Raw genomic sequence first — 17074 nt, 5'->3', positions numbered from 1 at the left:
CTGGCAGCTATAACTTGAGACTAACAATGGCATGTCTGTTGTATGACTAATAAAATCCACCTTCCAAAAAAAACTAATGTCACAAATAAAAAAATAAAATTAATCATATAGTCCTACTATGATATCTCCTGGGCCCTGCTCCCATTGAAAAATAATTCCAAGGCAACCTTTTATCACGTTGAATTGTAACTTTCAAGTAGATTAGTTGCCGAATTTGCTTTCTTTATATTATAGAACACAAATTGTCTTCTTCTTGCCATGAACGTGGGCAAAAAGCTTTGTAATTTTTTTAATAATGAAAGATCTGCTTCAATTCTCTTCACCGGGTAATCAACTTTTTTTATAATAAGGTTATACATAATTTGCTTGGTCATTTCAAATTGAGTCAAATTATTTAATTGTAATTGTCAATTAACTTGCCACTTAAATATAATTTATAATGAATTTTTTAAAATTTGAATAAAATAATGTTCTTCCTTGAACTTATATAAAGTTTATGGGTAAAGCCTAAGGTATTCAAATAGTAAAACACTTGTATTTCTAGGATGAAAATACGTTTACATGTAGATAGCTGGCTACTATTTACATGTACAATTATGTCATTTATTAATAGTAAATCACGTGAATTCAAGTAAGTAACGGCTAAACAAAATAATTAATCAATTATTAATAGTAATAAGTCCAATTATGTCATTTACTCCTTCACGTTTCTTCTCAAACTAGCTTTAATCCAACCACTTTTTTGCATTTTGCACGTTGTGGATGTCTAGAGGTGCAAGAATGGACAATTTAATGATCTGATTAAGGATTCCAACTCTACGTCATTAAATTCCAATTAGCTGACACTTGGCAGCCTAAACTCTATATATCCCAATATTTAACTATTAATTAATTTGTGGTTCAAAATATTTTATTAAAATAAGAGCAGAATCGAGAAAATCTTGATTAAATTGAGGGAAAGTATAATTTAAGCACTTGTCCACGTGTTTAATTAACATTTCGGTAAACACCAAGTTCTTCGTCAAGACAGCAAAATGATTTAGATTTCAGACAATAATTGCCATTACAACATGTTACCCAACGAGTCCCAACTCCCTTCCTTTCTTACCTAATATTCCTTCTTCTTTTTGTTTTTTTTTTTCATTATTCATTGATTTAAGTCAATAGTAGTTCTCAAAAAAATAGGAACATATACTTGCCAATTCAAACAATCCACATGCGGTCGAGGAAAAACTTGTCATTAGAGAGAAATTTTCTGACAAGGAATTCTTTTCCTGCTTTGGTTAATAAAGAAGAAAAATTGCTCGTTTCATTTGACTTTGTTCACGACAACCTAACATGTAATGGTACACGTCAATATGTCTAGCTAGGAATTGATTTCCATTTTTTTTTCTATTTTTAGTTTTGTTTTCTAGTTGATCTAAATTGCTTCTTCTTCTTTTTTTTACAGTAATGTTTTTTTTTTTTGGTTATCATTTTTATTTCAATTATGTGTATACAACTAATTAATTGTTTGCAACAAATAATTTTCAAATAAATTAATCAGTGGACTTACTGAAGAATGGATGGATTTATGGAAATTTTGTTATTACAACTTAAGGTTTATCTATAAATAATTACTGACATGAAAAGTGGTCAACAATGGAAACATTAATGTGCACCAGAGCATTCCCATCTTATTAACTTCCTAACCCATTCATAGGAAAAACGTTGTGCACTCAATTGTCAAGTACCCCACCGTTACTTACATAATGTAATGTTCTATTTACATTTTAGGAACATATAAAGCTACTTTTTTTTTTTGAAAAGAACATATATAGCTACTTAACACAATCTTTATTAAGATGCAAGAGGTCTATATATTAAAATAATTTTAATAAATGTAATAATTAGTTTTCATTATTTCTATGAAAAATTTTAATAAATCAAGATCATTAAAGTAAAATATAATCTATGTATGTACTATCTCATATTCAAATTCAAGTAAGAAAAACTTGGATCACTTGACTTGTTGAGAATACGTTATTCTCTTTATTTATTTATTTATTTCCAATTTTTTGAATAATAACCAAAATTGGATCTCTCTCCCTCTCTTGTCTCTTTCTCTCTCCACAAATCTCATGGACCATTGGGTGGTAGTTAATAATTTAAGTTCCTATTTCTAGATTTATGTTAGGAATTAGGACAAGCCACTACCTGCTGTTTTCTAAATGTCTTTATGGCATGATTGTACATTCGGTGATTTGTCTGTTTTGTTTGCATTAAAATGGACTTCAAAATAAAGCTGTGGACCCCACACCTGATCTTCTCCAACTCCTCATTGACGGTTCACATCTCACTATGCTCCTACTTATTTTTTCTTATTTTTTAATTTTTAATCATAATTTTGGACAAATTCATTAATTTTTAAAATAAATAATAAAATCAAAAAAATAAAATATTATTAATAAAAATATAAAAAATTAAAATATTTTTTTTATTTTTTTTTTCAAACAATGTAATCCATCGGTGACACTCGCATTCGTGGATCGACCACCTCATGATAGGTACTTCCTAAGGGAAGGGAGCACCAAAAGGGAAGCACAAGTACTCCCTTTCCTTAGGGAGCATCGATCTTGTGCTTCTTTCCTTGAGAGCACCAAATCAGTGCTCCTCTCTTATGGGAGAGAATTTTTTTTTTGTAAGAAAAAAAAAATTTAAAATTATAATTTATATAAAAATAAATTTTAAAATTAACTAATGATAATTTATATTTTTAATATTATTACGTCATTAAATTAACGAAAATATTAATAATTAATTAACTATTAAATTTATGAGTCTAATAAAAAATATTTTTTAAAATAAATTATTTATTTTAAAAATTAACATATTTACGAAAAATTATAATTAAAAATTAAAAATAAATGTAATTTATGTTTTTTTTTCAATAATTAAAATCAGGTACTCCCGAGTCCACGACAACCAACTACTCCCACCCTTAAAATCAGGGCGACATTTCCACGTGCGTTTCTGATCACAAAAATTTAATTGTAACAATTATTTTTATTTTAACGAATTCAATGTACGAAATTTCAGAACCCCTCAATGGGCACCCACAGTTTAAAAGTATGGCTTTGGGATGCGTGCCCCAATTTGAAGGACAACACCTATCTCCCAGGCTATTGGAGAAAAGTTGTGGGGTCAGCGGAGTAAGAGCCAAAAGTCTTTGTCCCATCATGCCCTCCTGCAGGAAGATTGTCTGGTCTTGTTGGAAGTATAATAGAATATTATTTTTGTTTACTAAATAATTCACGAAATCGGTGGAAAAAGTTTTCACCCAAAAGGGGTTAGGAGAAAGACCATGACAAATATGAATATTTTAATCTCAGTGACCATATTATAAATTAACTGGCTCAACCAAAAGCTGTTTGATTTGGTCAGGAAAAGACCCACATGGAATTGTACATTTGCTGAATGCTGATAGAGATAAGGGGGGGTTCCGTTGGCAATAACTTTTGGTGATTTCTCTCGTCACTGACCTTCCTTTTTTACCTTCATTTATTTTGCAGTAAGTTCTTTGTTTTTTCCCTTACAAGTCATAACTAAACTTCAAACCGTGGACCATGCTTCATTTCTTTTCAATTCGTATATGACCCTACAAATTTTCAATGAAGAGGTTTCTTTTCATAATCTTTTATCTTGTGCATAGCACTGAGAGAAAGTGGCAACCCTCACTGCAATGATGTGCAAGGCAAATGGGTCTGTTTCATGGGCGGACCCATATTAAAGAGACTGGTGTCTCACTTCTTAACAAGTTTTAATTTTTATACTATTTATTTAGAAAATATGGTACTTAATATATTAATGAGCTCACCTTTTTTTAATAACTTTATAAGGTGTGGGATCAAAGATTCCAAGTAAAAATAATTTATTAAGAAGTAATTTATATATTGATATTTAAATGTTAGATAAAAATAAAAAATTTCTTTCTATCATTTAAAATTTTATTTAAAAAATTAAAGCCTAAACGACTTTCTTTGTTCAAAAATTCAAGTCTTTCCTCTTCTCAATTCTTCTTGTATTTTTTACTATCTCAAAACAACTTATTTATACTTCAATTATAAGTAATTTTCAACTTAAATTAAGTTTTTAAATACTTCATATCTCAATATTTTTTGATTAATTTAATAATTTAGGTTTATAATTATAATCTAACTAATAGAAAATAGTATTGCATATCAAATAATATCTTGAAATTATGATTCTTTTTTTTATTTTATAAATATATTATTTGATTATTTGATTTTTATATTTAACTTTATATAGTTTGTGGACTCTAATATTTAGTTTTGATCAATGAATAAAAAATTGTCATTGATAGCTATTGAACCTAATAATTTGCTATATAAGATCATATTTTATTTAATTCTAATATCTTAGTTTATGCTAATAAGTAATAATTTTGGATGAATGATTGCTTGTTGACATATATTAAAAAATGTATTTGATAATGTTTCTATTGATTCTATCATACACCGTTTTCAAAATATAAAAAATAATTGTGGATAATTATAATTATTTTACATATTTTTACTTTAAAATATTAAATAAATATACTGAATTTATATTTTACTTCATTTAATGTTAAAATTCTAGTTTATTAATTTTAACATATATTTATATATAAAAATTATTATCACAATAGAAAGATTATTAGTAAAAGTGGGAAATGGATGCAAAATTCTGGTGATTTCATGTTGTCTTCGACCCTATAGAAAAATTACCTTGAGGTAAAACGATTTAAGTTCCATAACCCATGATTTAGATGAAGAACTGAAAGGGTGTGAACAATACAAGCCAATTTTTTTTTTTCTTGCATTAAAATCAACTCTTGAAAACCATTGGGTTAAACATACAAGTCAAATTATCCATGTGAACGTTCTAGAACCTTTTGTGCATTATCACACCTCGGTGTATCCCTTTCTCTCTCAAGCCCGCCACCTAGTTGTTTATGACCATCCTCCGATTCAAGCACTGTAGATGAATTGAATCAACAGCAAAAGGCTAAAAGCATTATATTCCGATGGGCAAACCTCCAACTCAGAAAGAGATGAGCCATTTCTTTGGAGTGGAAATCAAAAAGGGGTCTTTATGGCATTATGAGGTATTGCCAGTTCGTTTCAGCTAATGCTAGCTAGGAATCATTTGATATATACCATTCACATCTTAGCAATTGCCAAATGTGGAGGATGATTGTTCCTTTTGTTTATTATGGATTAGTTGAACAAGCACAAGTAATTCTCTCTTATTGGCTAGACTTCTGTCTCCTAATAATCTTTTTCCTTATGGGAATTAACTCCATTTGCAGAAAGAAAATCTGTTAATGACAATGAGACAATTGTAAGTAGAATTTGAGTACCTACATGCTTTGTGGCAAGATACATGTAAATTTAATTACTGTGTCACTTGACCTATTTAGGTCACTTGTATAGGGAATTGAGTCCAAATTAAACACATAGATTTGTGTCTCATTTTCCCATCAACTTCACCATTATAGGAATTATGGAGTCAAATTTAGATAAATGAAGTATAAAGAAGAAGAAACTCTCATTTAGCAACAATTAATTGCTTTTGAAGTACCCGTACCTAAACCCGAACTCGATGTTATAACTATGTAAGTAATAATTAAAGTATATCTATCATAAAGTCATATGAACGTGCTTCTCAAGGCATCATGCTTTTTGAGAGCCAGCCACCAAACAGTTTGGTTGTGCAGTTCCTTTCTTATATCTATAGTTTTTCCCATTATCGGTAGATAATTAGTTCAACAGTCACCAAGCTATCAAGTTCTCAAGGAAAGGCTTTTGGAATGTTTGATAAAAGAAAAAAGTGTAGTGTTTTCGACTAAAGAAACTATGTGAAGGAAGCAATACCTGATTCCATACCTTTACGTAGAAAATAACAATGCTGCAGCTCAACCAAAAATTCTTGCATGTCTTCTGTTCAAACTTTTTGCGCAAATTAAATTCCTTTTTGGGTGTTTTTCGGTTTTACCACTTGGTTCTTTTAACAACATATTTTTGTTAATAATTTAAGTCGTAGACGACAACTTTTATGAGTGAGCGTACTTTGTGAATTTAAAGCATTTATGACAAAGTGAAAGGTGATTTGTTGCTTAAATTCCTGGTTAATTTGCATCAGTGTTATCAGAAAATGGCTGACTTCTTTCTTTATTGCACATCTCTTGTTTCCCTTTTGACGTAGGTGGGTATCCCAAGCTTTAATCTCCTGTTTACTTTTCTTCTTCTTCTTCCTCTTCTTCTTTGGGGGAAAACTGAGCTGCCACATGTTGGCTTAATTTTGTCGTGCTGAGAGAGGGGGAGCTGCACACTAGGAATCTGAGAGATGGGCCTAGCCTGTTTACCAGCTGATCAGCTCAACTACTACTAGGGCTACTCCTACTATTCTTTTGGACGGTCTTTCAAAACACTTGAAAGCCCATCTACGAGAGGAGCATGTTTCCTAAACCCAACTAAAATTTTCTAGTGTGTCAGTGTCAGCAGTTTTTGGTGTTTGGTCCCAATAGATGTTTAAGAAATCCCTGACTTCACTTTCAAGTGGAAGCCGTGCCATCTCCGCTTGAAAACGTGCCATGGCTTGGTGGCCTAGCCCCTCTAAAATTGGCTCCCCATTGTTTCTTTTGATCTTTGCTAGTTGAAATATTTGACCCAGATAACTTGGTCTCCACGAAGCATTCTAAAGATATAATTAATGAAATAACAAACTTCATTCACCTTCTTCTCCAAGTTAAATGGTCAAAGTCTCACAAACAAAAAGATTAGTGTGGCAATATAAAAGTAATTAAGTCTTTGACATTTCTGTTACAAGGAAAGAACTTTGAACTAAATTTGAAAGTCAAATATTATCTCAAGCAGATAATGCACCAGAAAGCTGTATATATTGCTCAAGTTTAGGACATTAGATCGTACAACATTACCAGAAGTCATTCAGATACTGAAGTTCACTTAAAACGTAGTACTTGTCTTAGTTTTGGATGGATTGTTTTGTTTTAGTAACCTCTTCATTGGTCTCTCTCCTCCTCCTCTATGGGGTTGCAAGACTTTCCTACTCCATTTGGTTGAAACCCAAATGGCAGGAAAGGCTATTAAAGCACCAGGGAATCGGAGGCAGACCTTACACCTTGCTGGTTGGGGACATGAAAGAGTTTGTGAAGCAGATAACTGAAGCATGGTCCAAGCCCATTGATTTAACCCACCAGATTGTTCCACGTGTCGACCCCTTCACCCTTGATAATGTGCAGCAATATGGTAGGCAAGCAAGCTCTTTCATCTTTATTTTTCCTCTACTAGTAAAAGAGTATTAGTAATCTTATACAGCTAATGAAGGGAGAATGGCAAATTCTTTGCAGAGTTCAGAAATTTCCCCAAGTAGCCAATTCAAGTGTTGAAACAAGTTTCTCAAACACTTTCTTCTTCTGTTTTTTATTCAGGAAAGATATCATTCTGTTGGGCGGGAACAAGGCCAAGGGTCATCATAAAGGATCCAGAACTGGTAAAGGAGGTGCTGGCCAACAAGCAAGGTCACTTCCAAAAGCCACCACTAAGTCCTCTTATTCTCATTCTCTCAAGAGGACTCACAACTCTTGAGGGCGAGCAGTGGTCCAAAAGAAGAAGGATGATAAACCCTGTCTTTCACCTAGAGAAACTGAAGGTTCCATTCTGGCATTCCTTCTTTCTATTTATTCAGCTCAATTAGTTCAATATTTTTCTTTTCAAAACCTGATTTAAAGACCAAGCCCGGCTTAAGAACAAGATGATGTACAGTACTGGTTTGTTCTCAAACCTCCTATTTAATCATTTAGATGCTTCAAGTTGTTCTTGGATTGATCTGTCAGGGGATGATACCGGTGTTCGCAGTCAGTTGTGGACAGATGATAGAGCAGTGGAAGAAAATGACTAGTTTGCAATCAAGTTGTGAGATTGATGTCTGGCCTGAACTTCAAAAGCTTACTGCTGATGCTATTTCCCGAACAGCATTTGGAAGCAGCTATGAAGAAGGGAAGAAGATCTTTGAACTTCAAAAAGAGCTAATAACGTTGACTCTTGAAGCAATGCAGTCATTATACATTCCAGGTTTCAGGTGCATTTCCATATATTGATTCAACACAAACCCTCTTTGCTGTCTGAGATTTTGTTGTCAATTTCTTCCTCTGTTCGTCCTTTGAAAAGAAAAAAAAATCATCTTGAATGTTTGGAGTATAAGTAGTACTAAGATTATGCGATACTACTTCTTATCAATTGTATTGTACAGATTCATTCCTACAAGAAAGAATCAGAGGAGAAAGAAATTGGACAAAGACATCACATCGATTCTAAGAAATGTAATCCGAAGGAAAGAGCATGGAATGAGAACGGGACAAGCAAGGTCTGATGACTTGCTAGGCATGCTCTTGCAACATAATAACCAATATGCTCTACTAGAAAATGCAAGTGGCGCAGGAGGGATGGCAATTGAAGACATAGTAGAGGAATGCAAACAGTTCTACCTTGCTGGCCAAGAAACGACTGCAAGCTGGCTAACATGGGCAATAACTGTCTTAGCTTTGCATCCAGAGTGGCAAGAAACGGCAAGGGAGGAAGTTCTAAAAGTTTGCGGGAAGGAGCTTGATTATGAAGCTATAAGTCACCTTAAGATTGTTAGTATTCCTCTGCTCCCTATAAAAACCCAAGTCACACTGCAGCAGAAGCGATGATATGAACCACAAATTGACCAAATATTCATGATGTACATTTTCTTGCAGGTAACAATGATTCTCTATGAGGTCCTGAGGTTATATCCGCCTGTCATAGCTCTATACCAACATACTAACAAAGACACCAAGATTAAAGAAATCTCTCTTCCAGCTGGAGTTGATATAACGCTGCCCATACTGCTCCTTAATCATGATCCTGAACTATGGGGCGATGATGCCCAAGAATTCAAACCAGAGAGATTTTCTGAAGGAGTTTCGAAGGCATCCAAAGATCAACTGGCATTCTTCCCGTTTGGCTGGGGCCCAAGGACCTGCATTGGCCAAAATTTTGCCATGCTAGAAGCTAAGGTGGCTTTGGTTATGATTCTACAGCATTTCTCATTCAAGCTCTCACCCTCCTACTCTCATGCCCCCTACACTGTTATGACCCTTCAACCACAGCATGGAGCACATATAATCTTACACCAAATCTAGATGGCAAGCTAAGCCTGCATGTGGAGTGTGGTGGATTTGCATCTCAAAAATAATGTGAATTTGGATGGGAGAAGAATTGTCTGCTCTGTGTTTTGCATTTCTGTAGGGGTGATGTAATAAAATGACATTAGCACAATAGGATTTGCTAATTATGCTAGTTATTTCCCTTCTCTGGATAACAGCCCTTTCAATTGAACATTACAATCATTCCTTAGAAGTAACTCTTTCTTCATTAACTCTTAAGTGCCAAAAACATTTTAATAACTAATGGCCAAGAAACCACACCGTAGCCAAGAGGTGCTTAAATGAGGAATCAAAACCCAAGTTGTGCCATTTTTTTATATCACTCGTGTCTCATTCTGTAATCGAAAAGATCAAACTTTCCTGTGTTTTCAATTCAATCAAGGGAAACCATGAAGAAAATGAAGTGTTTTGCTTGGATTATACTCAAATGAAAAGCTTATGTCCAGTATGATAATAGGGGAGAACCACCACAACGATGAAGTGTCATAAAATATTAATCTATCAGGGAAAGAGAAATCAAAAAGTGTCAGAACTGAGCTCAACAAACTAGTTTCATAGTTAAGCATCGGAGCTTCTAACATACAAGGCTATCAAAAATTCGTAGTTTTTCCTCACTCAAAAGTAAAGGGATCAAGCAAACAGATGGGGTTTTCAGATCTTCTACGCCAAAACGTCTTTTGGTACAACTCACATGAATGCCAAAGTCCAGATGCATAAGAAGAAGCAGAACTACTTTGTAGAATTTGGGTTTTTTTTTTTTTTTGGCCAAATAGCTGAGTTTGGTTTAGTGTATTTCATTAGTATTTTTATCACAAACTGACTGATTCTATAGTTCATTTATATTGGAAATCAAGCTGGATTCTGAACCCCAGACCTTGACTGACTTCTCATTTTCTCTTTCCCGAAGAATCAATAAGATTCTGTTTCCATTGATAAATGTTAAATAACCATATAATTTTGTTTTTTTCAATTTCCTCGTGTAAACTAAGAAACAAATCAAAAGGGGAAAAAACCATCAAAGATCAGCCATACTATTCAGAACAGAATCAACATCTGGGGTTAAAACAGCACGCTTATCAAGCTCCCCAACAACACAACACTGCTTTTCTGCAGTATTAACAGCTACAACATCCTGGGCAAATACGCAATTCAAACCTGGAGTAACCTGCACCGATTCAAAAAAGTTCAGAATAGTAACCAACGCAAGTTTGTCATGCTGAAATCCAGAACACATGACAAGTAAAAAGAGTAACCGTCACAAACATCAAATCTATGGGGTACACATGTAATCAAATAACATACAAGAGCCCCTTTAGCATTTAAATGAAACTAAAAAATCAGAAATTATTACTTTTTTAACATGAAAAGTTTTTCAAAATGTTAGTTACTCACATCATAAAGGGTATCCCCTAACTTCAACTTGACAGCTCCACTTTTATGCACTAGCATTTTACCCATGAGACCTGCAGGTAACTCTTCTAAGCCACATGTCTTCTTTACTGAACCTACACGTGCAGCTGGCTTTGAGCTGCTATCGACCTCAAGCCCAGCTGTTGTTCCTGATTGCTTTATCATAGGTAGAGTTGGTGGTAACTGAAGAAAGAACATACTTGGCTCCAAATTCTCGTCCTGTAACCAACCATGACTGAGCATTAGCATAAAGAAACTAGGCACATATAATATTTGATTCACTTGTTATGCTACTAACCATTAGACCAAGCTCCACTGCTGGCTCCACTAAATTTTCATCAAAAGTTATATTCTCTGAAGCAAACTCCTCCTCATCAAGAAACTCTACAATTGCAAATTTAATAAAAGCTACTCAAATTTCAACTCCAGAAGAAGTAAAGAATTTTGAGCTTTCAAGCAAACCACCCACAAGATGTGAACCAGTTAACAATGGCTGGTCCCTTCCAAAATGGGTGTGTCTATTGTCAGTACTATAATGCAATGTCTGATGTTTACAATATAAGCAGTTCCTTTTGCTCTTAAAATGAAACTCACCACATACCTGGATTTCCTGAATATGGTCTCCTCATAGGAAGGGTTACAGGATAATAACTATAATAATCCTGCAAGAGCATCCAAACAAGGAAAAACCGATGAACCAAGTATGGCATACATGCAGAGAGGGAGTGATCAGTGGAGCAAAGGAATCCAATAAACAGGCAGAGTCATCTTAAATTGCATTAATAAACCTAAGTTTACAGACCCATGGTTCTCTGTATTCTTTCTCCTCTCTCAAGCCTGGAGTGTGGACAACACCTACATAAACATCAACACTATGTAACAGACTGAAGGCATCTCATCGCTAGTGAGCCATCTTATCTAAGGAGTGCATACCATTGAGAGTTTCTCTGCTAGTACGACTTGCACCTTTGGAAACACCAAATAATTTCATTGAAGCTGATGCTCCTCCATGACCGAATGCAACCTGTGAAGAAGCAACTGCATATCAAGAAAAGTGAATTAAGAACTCACATTTATGTTATAGTACCCAGTAAAATTTTCTACTGGCAAACAATGCATGCAATCTGTCCAAATTCTGGTTCTTTTAATACAGCTTGCAATAGAAGTATCTTTTGGATCTACCATCAAACTAAAGCAGCTGATCAACCAAAGGTTTTAAGACTTAACATGCAATGGTAAAAGTAGAGATGCTTGCATTAATCTGACACCTGTTTGAGGTGTTGGTTTCATCAGATTTCAAAGCACAGAGATAGCCAAAATATATTGAAGAAAAATGAGGTGCCTGAAATAAATCCTTGCACTAATGACACCATGCAACTATTGTATGTATTTGTCTGGAAAATATCGTTGTTACTTTATTGTCTATTTCATTCAACAAGCTAGCAGAAAGTCAGGGAAATTTAATATTGTAATCATATGACAAAAGAAGCAAGATCAAGTTTTAAGCTTCTTGGGTAAATCAGGATTCAGGAGGTGTCTCACCTTTTTAGCTTCTCTCAAAAAATGTTGCCAAAATATGTTCAGGACCTTCTCGAACAGAGATAAGACTACTATAGAATGAAAACTAAACAAGCTTCTTTTCTCTCAATGCAATGGTGCCATTTATCATATCTACATTTCTCATTCTTTTAATGTTTGCTACTATATGCACTCTGGTTCCGGATTGTTATCAACCTAAAATTTTCTCAATAAAATGCAATCTTATGGACCATCATTGTACCATCTATAGGAAATTTAGGCAGCAATTTGGTTCTTCTTTTATTTTTAGCTCCATATAAAGAATGCAAATGAAAGTCGAAAGAACAAAAGAGAAACTAAAACTGCATATTAGTACAGAAGAATAGTGGAATACATATCTGAATTAGTTATTCAATAGCATCCTATCAGTGTAAAGAATTTACCTTTCTTTTCAACTTTAGGCTTTGTCTTTGCCGATGTTTGCTATCAGGAAAAAAAAAAGATTGAAACAGAAGAACACAAGAAAACTAAAGCAAGATAATTAGATAAACATGAAAAGAACGGCAATAATAAATTGGCAAACACATATACATTTAAACGCTGCAGCAAATCCCTCGCCTGAACAGCATCAGTGTCCTCAACCACTTCCCTGAAACAAGCAAACAACCAAAACAAAGAAGATAGGGATTAAAAGGCCAGTTTCAAAGTCAAGGAATGGGCACCTTGCATTGCTATCCAGATACCAAATGATATATACGTTTTAACCTCGAGCTTTGGTGCTTGGCGAGGTGGGGCTTTAGGTGCAAATCTCATCTGCGAAAACCCCAGAAAAGAGAATTATCAGAGAACACATATAGAATAAAGATCACTGCTCAACTATAAATATGTGAAGATATCAAAGGTATGTGTGCGAGAAAGACCTTCCTGGGGGCGTTGGTTTTGTTGTCTTTTTGTTCCATTGGAGATAAACAAAAGTCTTCGTCTTCAAGTAAATAAAAGGATTACTTGATGTCTGAATACAATCTGGGTAGATCGGATAAAGAGTGAGAATTGAATTGAGCGAATAAGGAGATATGACTGTGAGGGATGTTAAACTTTGTTAGATAGAAAAAGACTAAAAGAGCAGAGCAGTAACAAGAAGGAGAAGGAGAAGGAGAAGGAGATAGGAAGCGGCCAACTAAAATAGCAAACTCGTGTCGTGATCAAACGTGGACTATTTATATGTGTAACTGAAACCTAGATGGCTTCATCTTCAAAACCCAAAAAGCAAAAAGTGCGCCACTCGTGCCATGACACCATGTCGGTTTAAGATACCCTTGGTGGGTTACTGTACATCGAACTGCAACGTATCCTAACGTAGGCGGCTTCAAGATGTTAGAAGTATGCAGCTCAGAACTTAGCTTATTAATTGTATTCTGGTATTTTTATAGCAGTTTAAGTAACTGTATCAGATTCACGATTAAGCTCTCCCTATAAAATTAAACAAGCTGCTATCTTTGCTTGATACCAGGTTGCCTGGGGTGGAGGCGTTAATGTTGCTTTTAATTGTCCATTTATGCTTCATTTACTTTATATGTTCCTTCTACAGTCTGTTCAAACTAAAGAGTAATATTTAAGCTGAAGAATATGTAGCAAAGTATGTAAAGACTCAAATTCCTAACTCCAACCTTTCAGAAAGAATCCAGTCATACAAGTAGCATACATGGATCATCTTAAACTCTCTCTCAATATCCATCTTTGTGGAATATCAATATCTTAATTTCTAAATGGCCAAAATATATATACTAATTTCTTGCAGCTTGTCCTGCTTGCACTGATGCAATAAGTTGAGCCATGACATGAGCGTACTGAACAGCTGTGTGTTGTGAAGTATAGTGGTCTGCAAGGCCATAATCTGAGAAGTTTGGTTCTATATGCAAAAAATGGCCGGGCAATGATCGTTTAGATACAGTATCTTGCCAAATATCAACAAACTCATCCATGATTTGTCTGGATTTCTCTAGTGAAGAAATCGGAAGATACTCCACCTGCAAAGGAACAAACAACTTCAATTACAATTAGAACGAATTACAATTCAATGATTCAAAGTAATACTGCTAGGTAAGTTAGACAACTACTCATATTATCATACTCCACAGCTTAAAACACCAAACAAATTTCTCAAGAATTTCAAAGCAACAACCACAGATAATTCAACCAAAAGACAGACGAACAAAAGGGTATTAAGTTTTGCATTAATTCCGAAAAAAAAAAAAACATGACCAATTCTGAATTTGCAAGCAAATAGAAAACAACTATGATGCCAGAGTACCACAAAATACAAAATCATAATCATTTAACATTTCGGCAAGCATGAACCACAAATAGTGCAACAATTTCCCACTACTTATGATTAAACAATGCCGAAACCTATCTAACTAATAGAAATCAGGATATGTTTTAGTGAAGAATCCACATCAGCTTGTGTTCCAATCTTTATGGCATGTGCTAACCAACAAAAAAACCATTAACCTTCCTCATACCATAAGAATACATAAAAAGGGCTTTATGAAAGAATTAACCACACCACCATTCCAAAAAATATGTAAAAGTATAAGACAAATAAAAATACCGTACCTCCATAACTATTCCTCTCAAATTTTCAGAATGAGTAGGTACAACTTTCCCTACTCTCAATTGAAAGTCTCCGAGTTGGTACTGAAAACCCTACAAATAAATAGATAAAAACGGTATCAGAAAACAAAACCATTGCACAAAAATTCCCAACGAGCTGTAAAAAAAATGGAATTGAAAAGAGAAGTGCAATAATACACCTCGAAATTAAGGGCGACCCTGGATTTATAGGACTGCAATTTCTCCATTATCAACTGAATAGAAGAATCCGCTTCCAGAACAATCTTATGACCTCGAAGTATGAAATAATACTTGTTGGGTTGCTCTGGAAGTGAAATCCCAAGGAAATCACGCGGGAAGTCGGCGGCTAACGCTTGATCTGAAGAATAATAGTTCAAAATCCAATCCATAAAAATTAAATTAGAAAAAAAAGAAATTAAAAAGAAAGAGATAGATATTGACCTCGTAACATCGGTTTGTAGAAAGTGAGAGTAGCTTTCCAGCGCCCTTCTTTGACGCCGTTGATGCTCTCGACGCATTGTGAAACTTCGTTTAGGATTTGGCTGTTCACCGTGGATCCTGCATTGGGCTGCCAATTGAGAACCCTAAGGGAAAAAAAACAAACGAAAATGAAACAGGATTTTGAACCCAAAAATTATGAAAATAAATGGGGAGAGTTGGAGTTTGAGCAAACACTTTTTGGTTTATTTACCATTTAAGAGGCATCGTTTTTGAGTCGGGATGGTAACGCAGATATTCAAGCGCGGAACTGTGAAGGACAACGCAAGAAATTTTAGCTTTAGGGACTTGATTATTAAGAGGGTGCCGTTTCAAGCGATAGATAGTGGTACTAATTATAAATTTTTTTTTTTTAAAGAAAACCTTATGTTTGATTTGGGCTTGGTTAAATTATATAATTAATCTTTATATTTTTTAAAAGTGTGGATTTAATATTTATATAATATAATAATTTATATAAATTAAATTTTTTATAATTTTAAATTTCAATAACTTAATTTTTTATTTTTAAATATATTAAGGTGACATTATAACCAAATTGGCATGATGTTAATTAAGATAACATAGTACATAATCAAAATCACGTTAATAAGAAAATATCATATCATCTCAATTAATATCACATCAACATATTTAACGGTCAAAATTTAATAGTATTAATGTTTGTACTGAAATTAATAAATTTAAAAAATATAAAAATTAAATTTATATAAAAACTAAATTCACATTTTTTATAAAACATGGAGATTAATTATATAATCTAACTTAATTTATATATTTATTATATTTTCTTTATAGAATATACATTACTTTCACCACATTTAAATTATTGCCTACAATAATGTAATTTAAATTCATTCATTGTGCTTTGTGCATGTCTACACCTCTTTTGGTTTTTACACTTAAATTCTACTATCCTATTCTCAAAATTTAACACAATATTTTCAAATCTAAATATGTAAGTAGTAACCTTTTGAGGTAACTATTCCAATGATCTTATGATGTATTTTAGTTATTTAGTTGACACCAAAAAAAAAACCTAAGATATAAAAAAAATCATGAAATTTATTGTTAATTATATTACTCAAACCTCAAATTTCATGAAAATGAAATTACATAAAGTTTAAATTTATTAATATAACCTTAGATTCAAAGATTAATGTAGTTGATACTTGATAGGTAGTTTGATGACTTATACTACGTATATTTTTTTTATATATAAGAAAAAAGATAAAATTATTACATCATTATAGATCATGATATGCCTAGATTGTCTACAAATAAATAAAAAATAATACCATGTGATGAATATTCGAAAATATGTAAACCCAATTATAGATTGTTTGTATGTGTTGTCATCCAATCAGCACACTGATTGGCTTCACGATTTCATAAATGAAAATAATGAATATATTATCTTTAGTGTTATTTTTTAATAAATATTTACTGTCATTGAGACATTGACGGAGTTCAAAAACAAAAATATTGAAATTGTTAGAAGAATATATTTAATTTAAATTTTCAAATCTTCTAGAAGAGAGATTTATCCTACAATAATATTATTTAAGATTATTATATTACAACTATATATATTTTTAATATAGTAAAAAATAATTACATATTTTGTTAATTATTATATTAATGTAAAAATATTAATTAAATGATTTTTCAGTTACTATATTTAATATAAAATATTAATTAAAAAAATATTTAGTTAATCTTAACGAATTTTCTTAAACAGTGGTTAGGGCAAATTGAAAA

The 17074-nt window shown here is 33.1% G+C and overlaps 3 protein-coding genes across 3 annotated transcripts; 1 reads left to right on the top strand and 2 right to left on the bottom strand.

The window, feature by feature from the left end:
• Positions 7037 to 9415, top strand: LOC18588304 (cytochrome P450 72A15). Its single transcript, XM_018127041.1, has 5 exons — positions 7037 to 7310; positions 7493 to 7713; positions 7898 to 8142; positions 8314 to 8698; positions 8804 to 9415. The coding sequence occupies exons 1-5, from the start codon at positions 7037 to 7039 to the stop codon at positions 9227 to 9229; spliced, it is 1551 nt and encodes a 516-aa protein (XP_017982530.1). The 3' UTR covers positions 9230 to 9415.
• Positions 10057 to 13362, bottom strand: LOC18588303. The gene is made up of 10 exons (XM_007012614.2): positions 13102 to 13362; positions 12939 to 12994; positions 12773 to 12830; positions 12625 to 12664; positions 11597 to 11701; positions 11466 to 11518; positions 11265 to 11325; positions 10962 to 11047; positions 10646 to 10882; positions 10057 to 10418 (listed from the first exon to the last, which is right to left on the bottom strand). Exons 1-10 carry the CDS (start codon positions 13138 to 13140, stop codon positions 10269 to 10271), a joined length of 885 nt encoding a protein of 294 aa, XP_007012676.2. The 5' UTR covers positions 13141 to 13362; the 3' UTR covers positions 10057 to 10268.
• LOC18588302 (mediator of RNA polymerase II transcription subunit 20a) lies at positions 13781 to 15636 on the bottom strand. Its single transcript, XM_007012613.2, has 5 exons — positions 15507 to 15636; positions 15257 to 15399; positions 14995 to 15173; positions 14798 to 14887; positions 13781 to 14208 (listed from the first exon to the last, which is right to left on the bottom strand). Exons 1-5 carry the CDS (start codon positions 15518 to 15520, stop codon positions 13966 to 13968), a joined length of 669 nt encoding a protein of 222 aa, XP_007012675.2. The 5' UTR covers positions 15521 to 15636; the 3' UTR covers positions 13781 to 13965.

The sequence above is a fragment of the Theobroma cacao genome, chromosome 9, assembly GCF_000208745.1.
Source record: "Theobroma cacao cultivar B97-61/B2 chromosome 9, Criollo_cocoa_genome_V2, whole genome shotgun sequence".
NCBI classification, from domain to species: domain Eukaryota; kingdom Viridiplantae; phylum Streptophyta; class Magnoliopsida; order Malvales; family Malvaceae; genus Theobroma; species Theobroma cacao.
Note: the sequence above shows the minus strand (reverse complement) of the source record. Positions and strands in the feature narration are given on the sequence as shown.

Excerpts from the sequence above, each read along its gene's own strand:
- LOC18588303 (XM_007012614.2), bottom strand. The coding sequence starts at position 13,140 with ATGGAACAAAAAGACAACAAAACCAACGCCCCCAGGAAG. Across the intron at positions 12,665-12,772 it reads ATTTGCTGCAGCGTTTAAAT|CAAACATCGGCAAAGACAAA; the intron begins GTATATGTGTTT and ends TTTTCCTGATAG. Across the intron at positions 11,519-11,596 it reads TAGCAGAGAAACTCTCAATG|GTGTTGTCCACACTCCAGGC; the intron begins GTATGCACTCCT and ends ATGTTTATGTAG.
- LOC18588304 (XM_018127041.1), top strand. The coding sequence starts at position 7,037 with ATGGATTGTTTTGTTTTAGTAACCTCTTCATTGGTCTCTCTCCTCCTC. Across the intron at positions 7,714-7,897 it reads TTCACCTAGAGAAACTGAAG|GGGATGATACCGGTGTTCGC; the intron begins GTTCCATTCTGG and ends TTGATCTGTCAG. Across the intron at positions 8,143-8,313 it reads TTATACATTCCAGGTTTCAG|ATTCATTCCTACAAGAAAGA; the intron begins GTGCATTTCCAT and ends TGTATTGTACAG.
- LOC18588302 (XM_007012613.2), bottom strand. Across the intron at positions 15,174-15,256 it reads CTACAAACCGATGTTACGAG|ATCAAGCGTTAGCCGCCGAC; the intron begins GTCAATATCTAT and ends ATTATTCTTCAG. Across the intron at positions 14,888-14,994 it reads GGGTCGCCCTTAATTTCGAG|GGTTTTCAGTACCAACTCGG; the intron begins GTGTATTATTGC and ends ATTTATTTGTAG.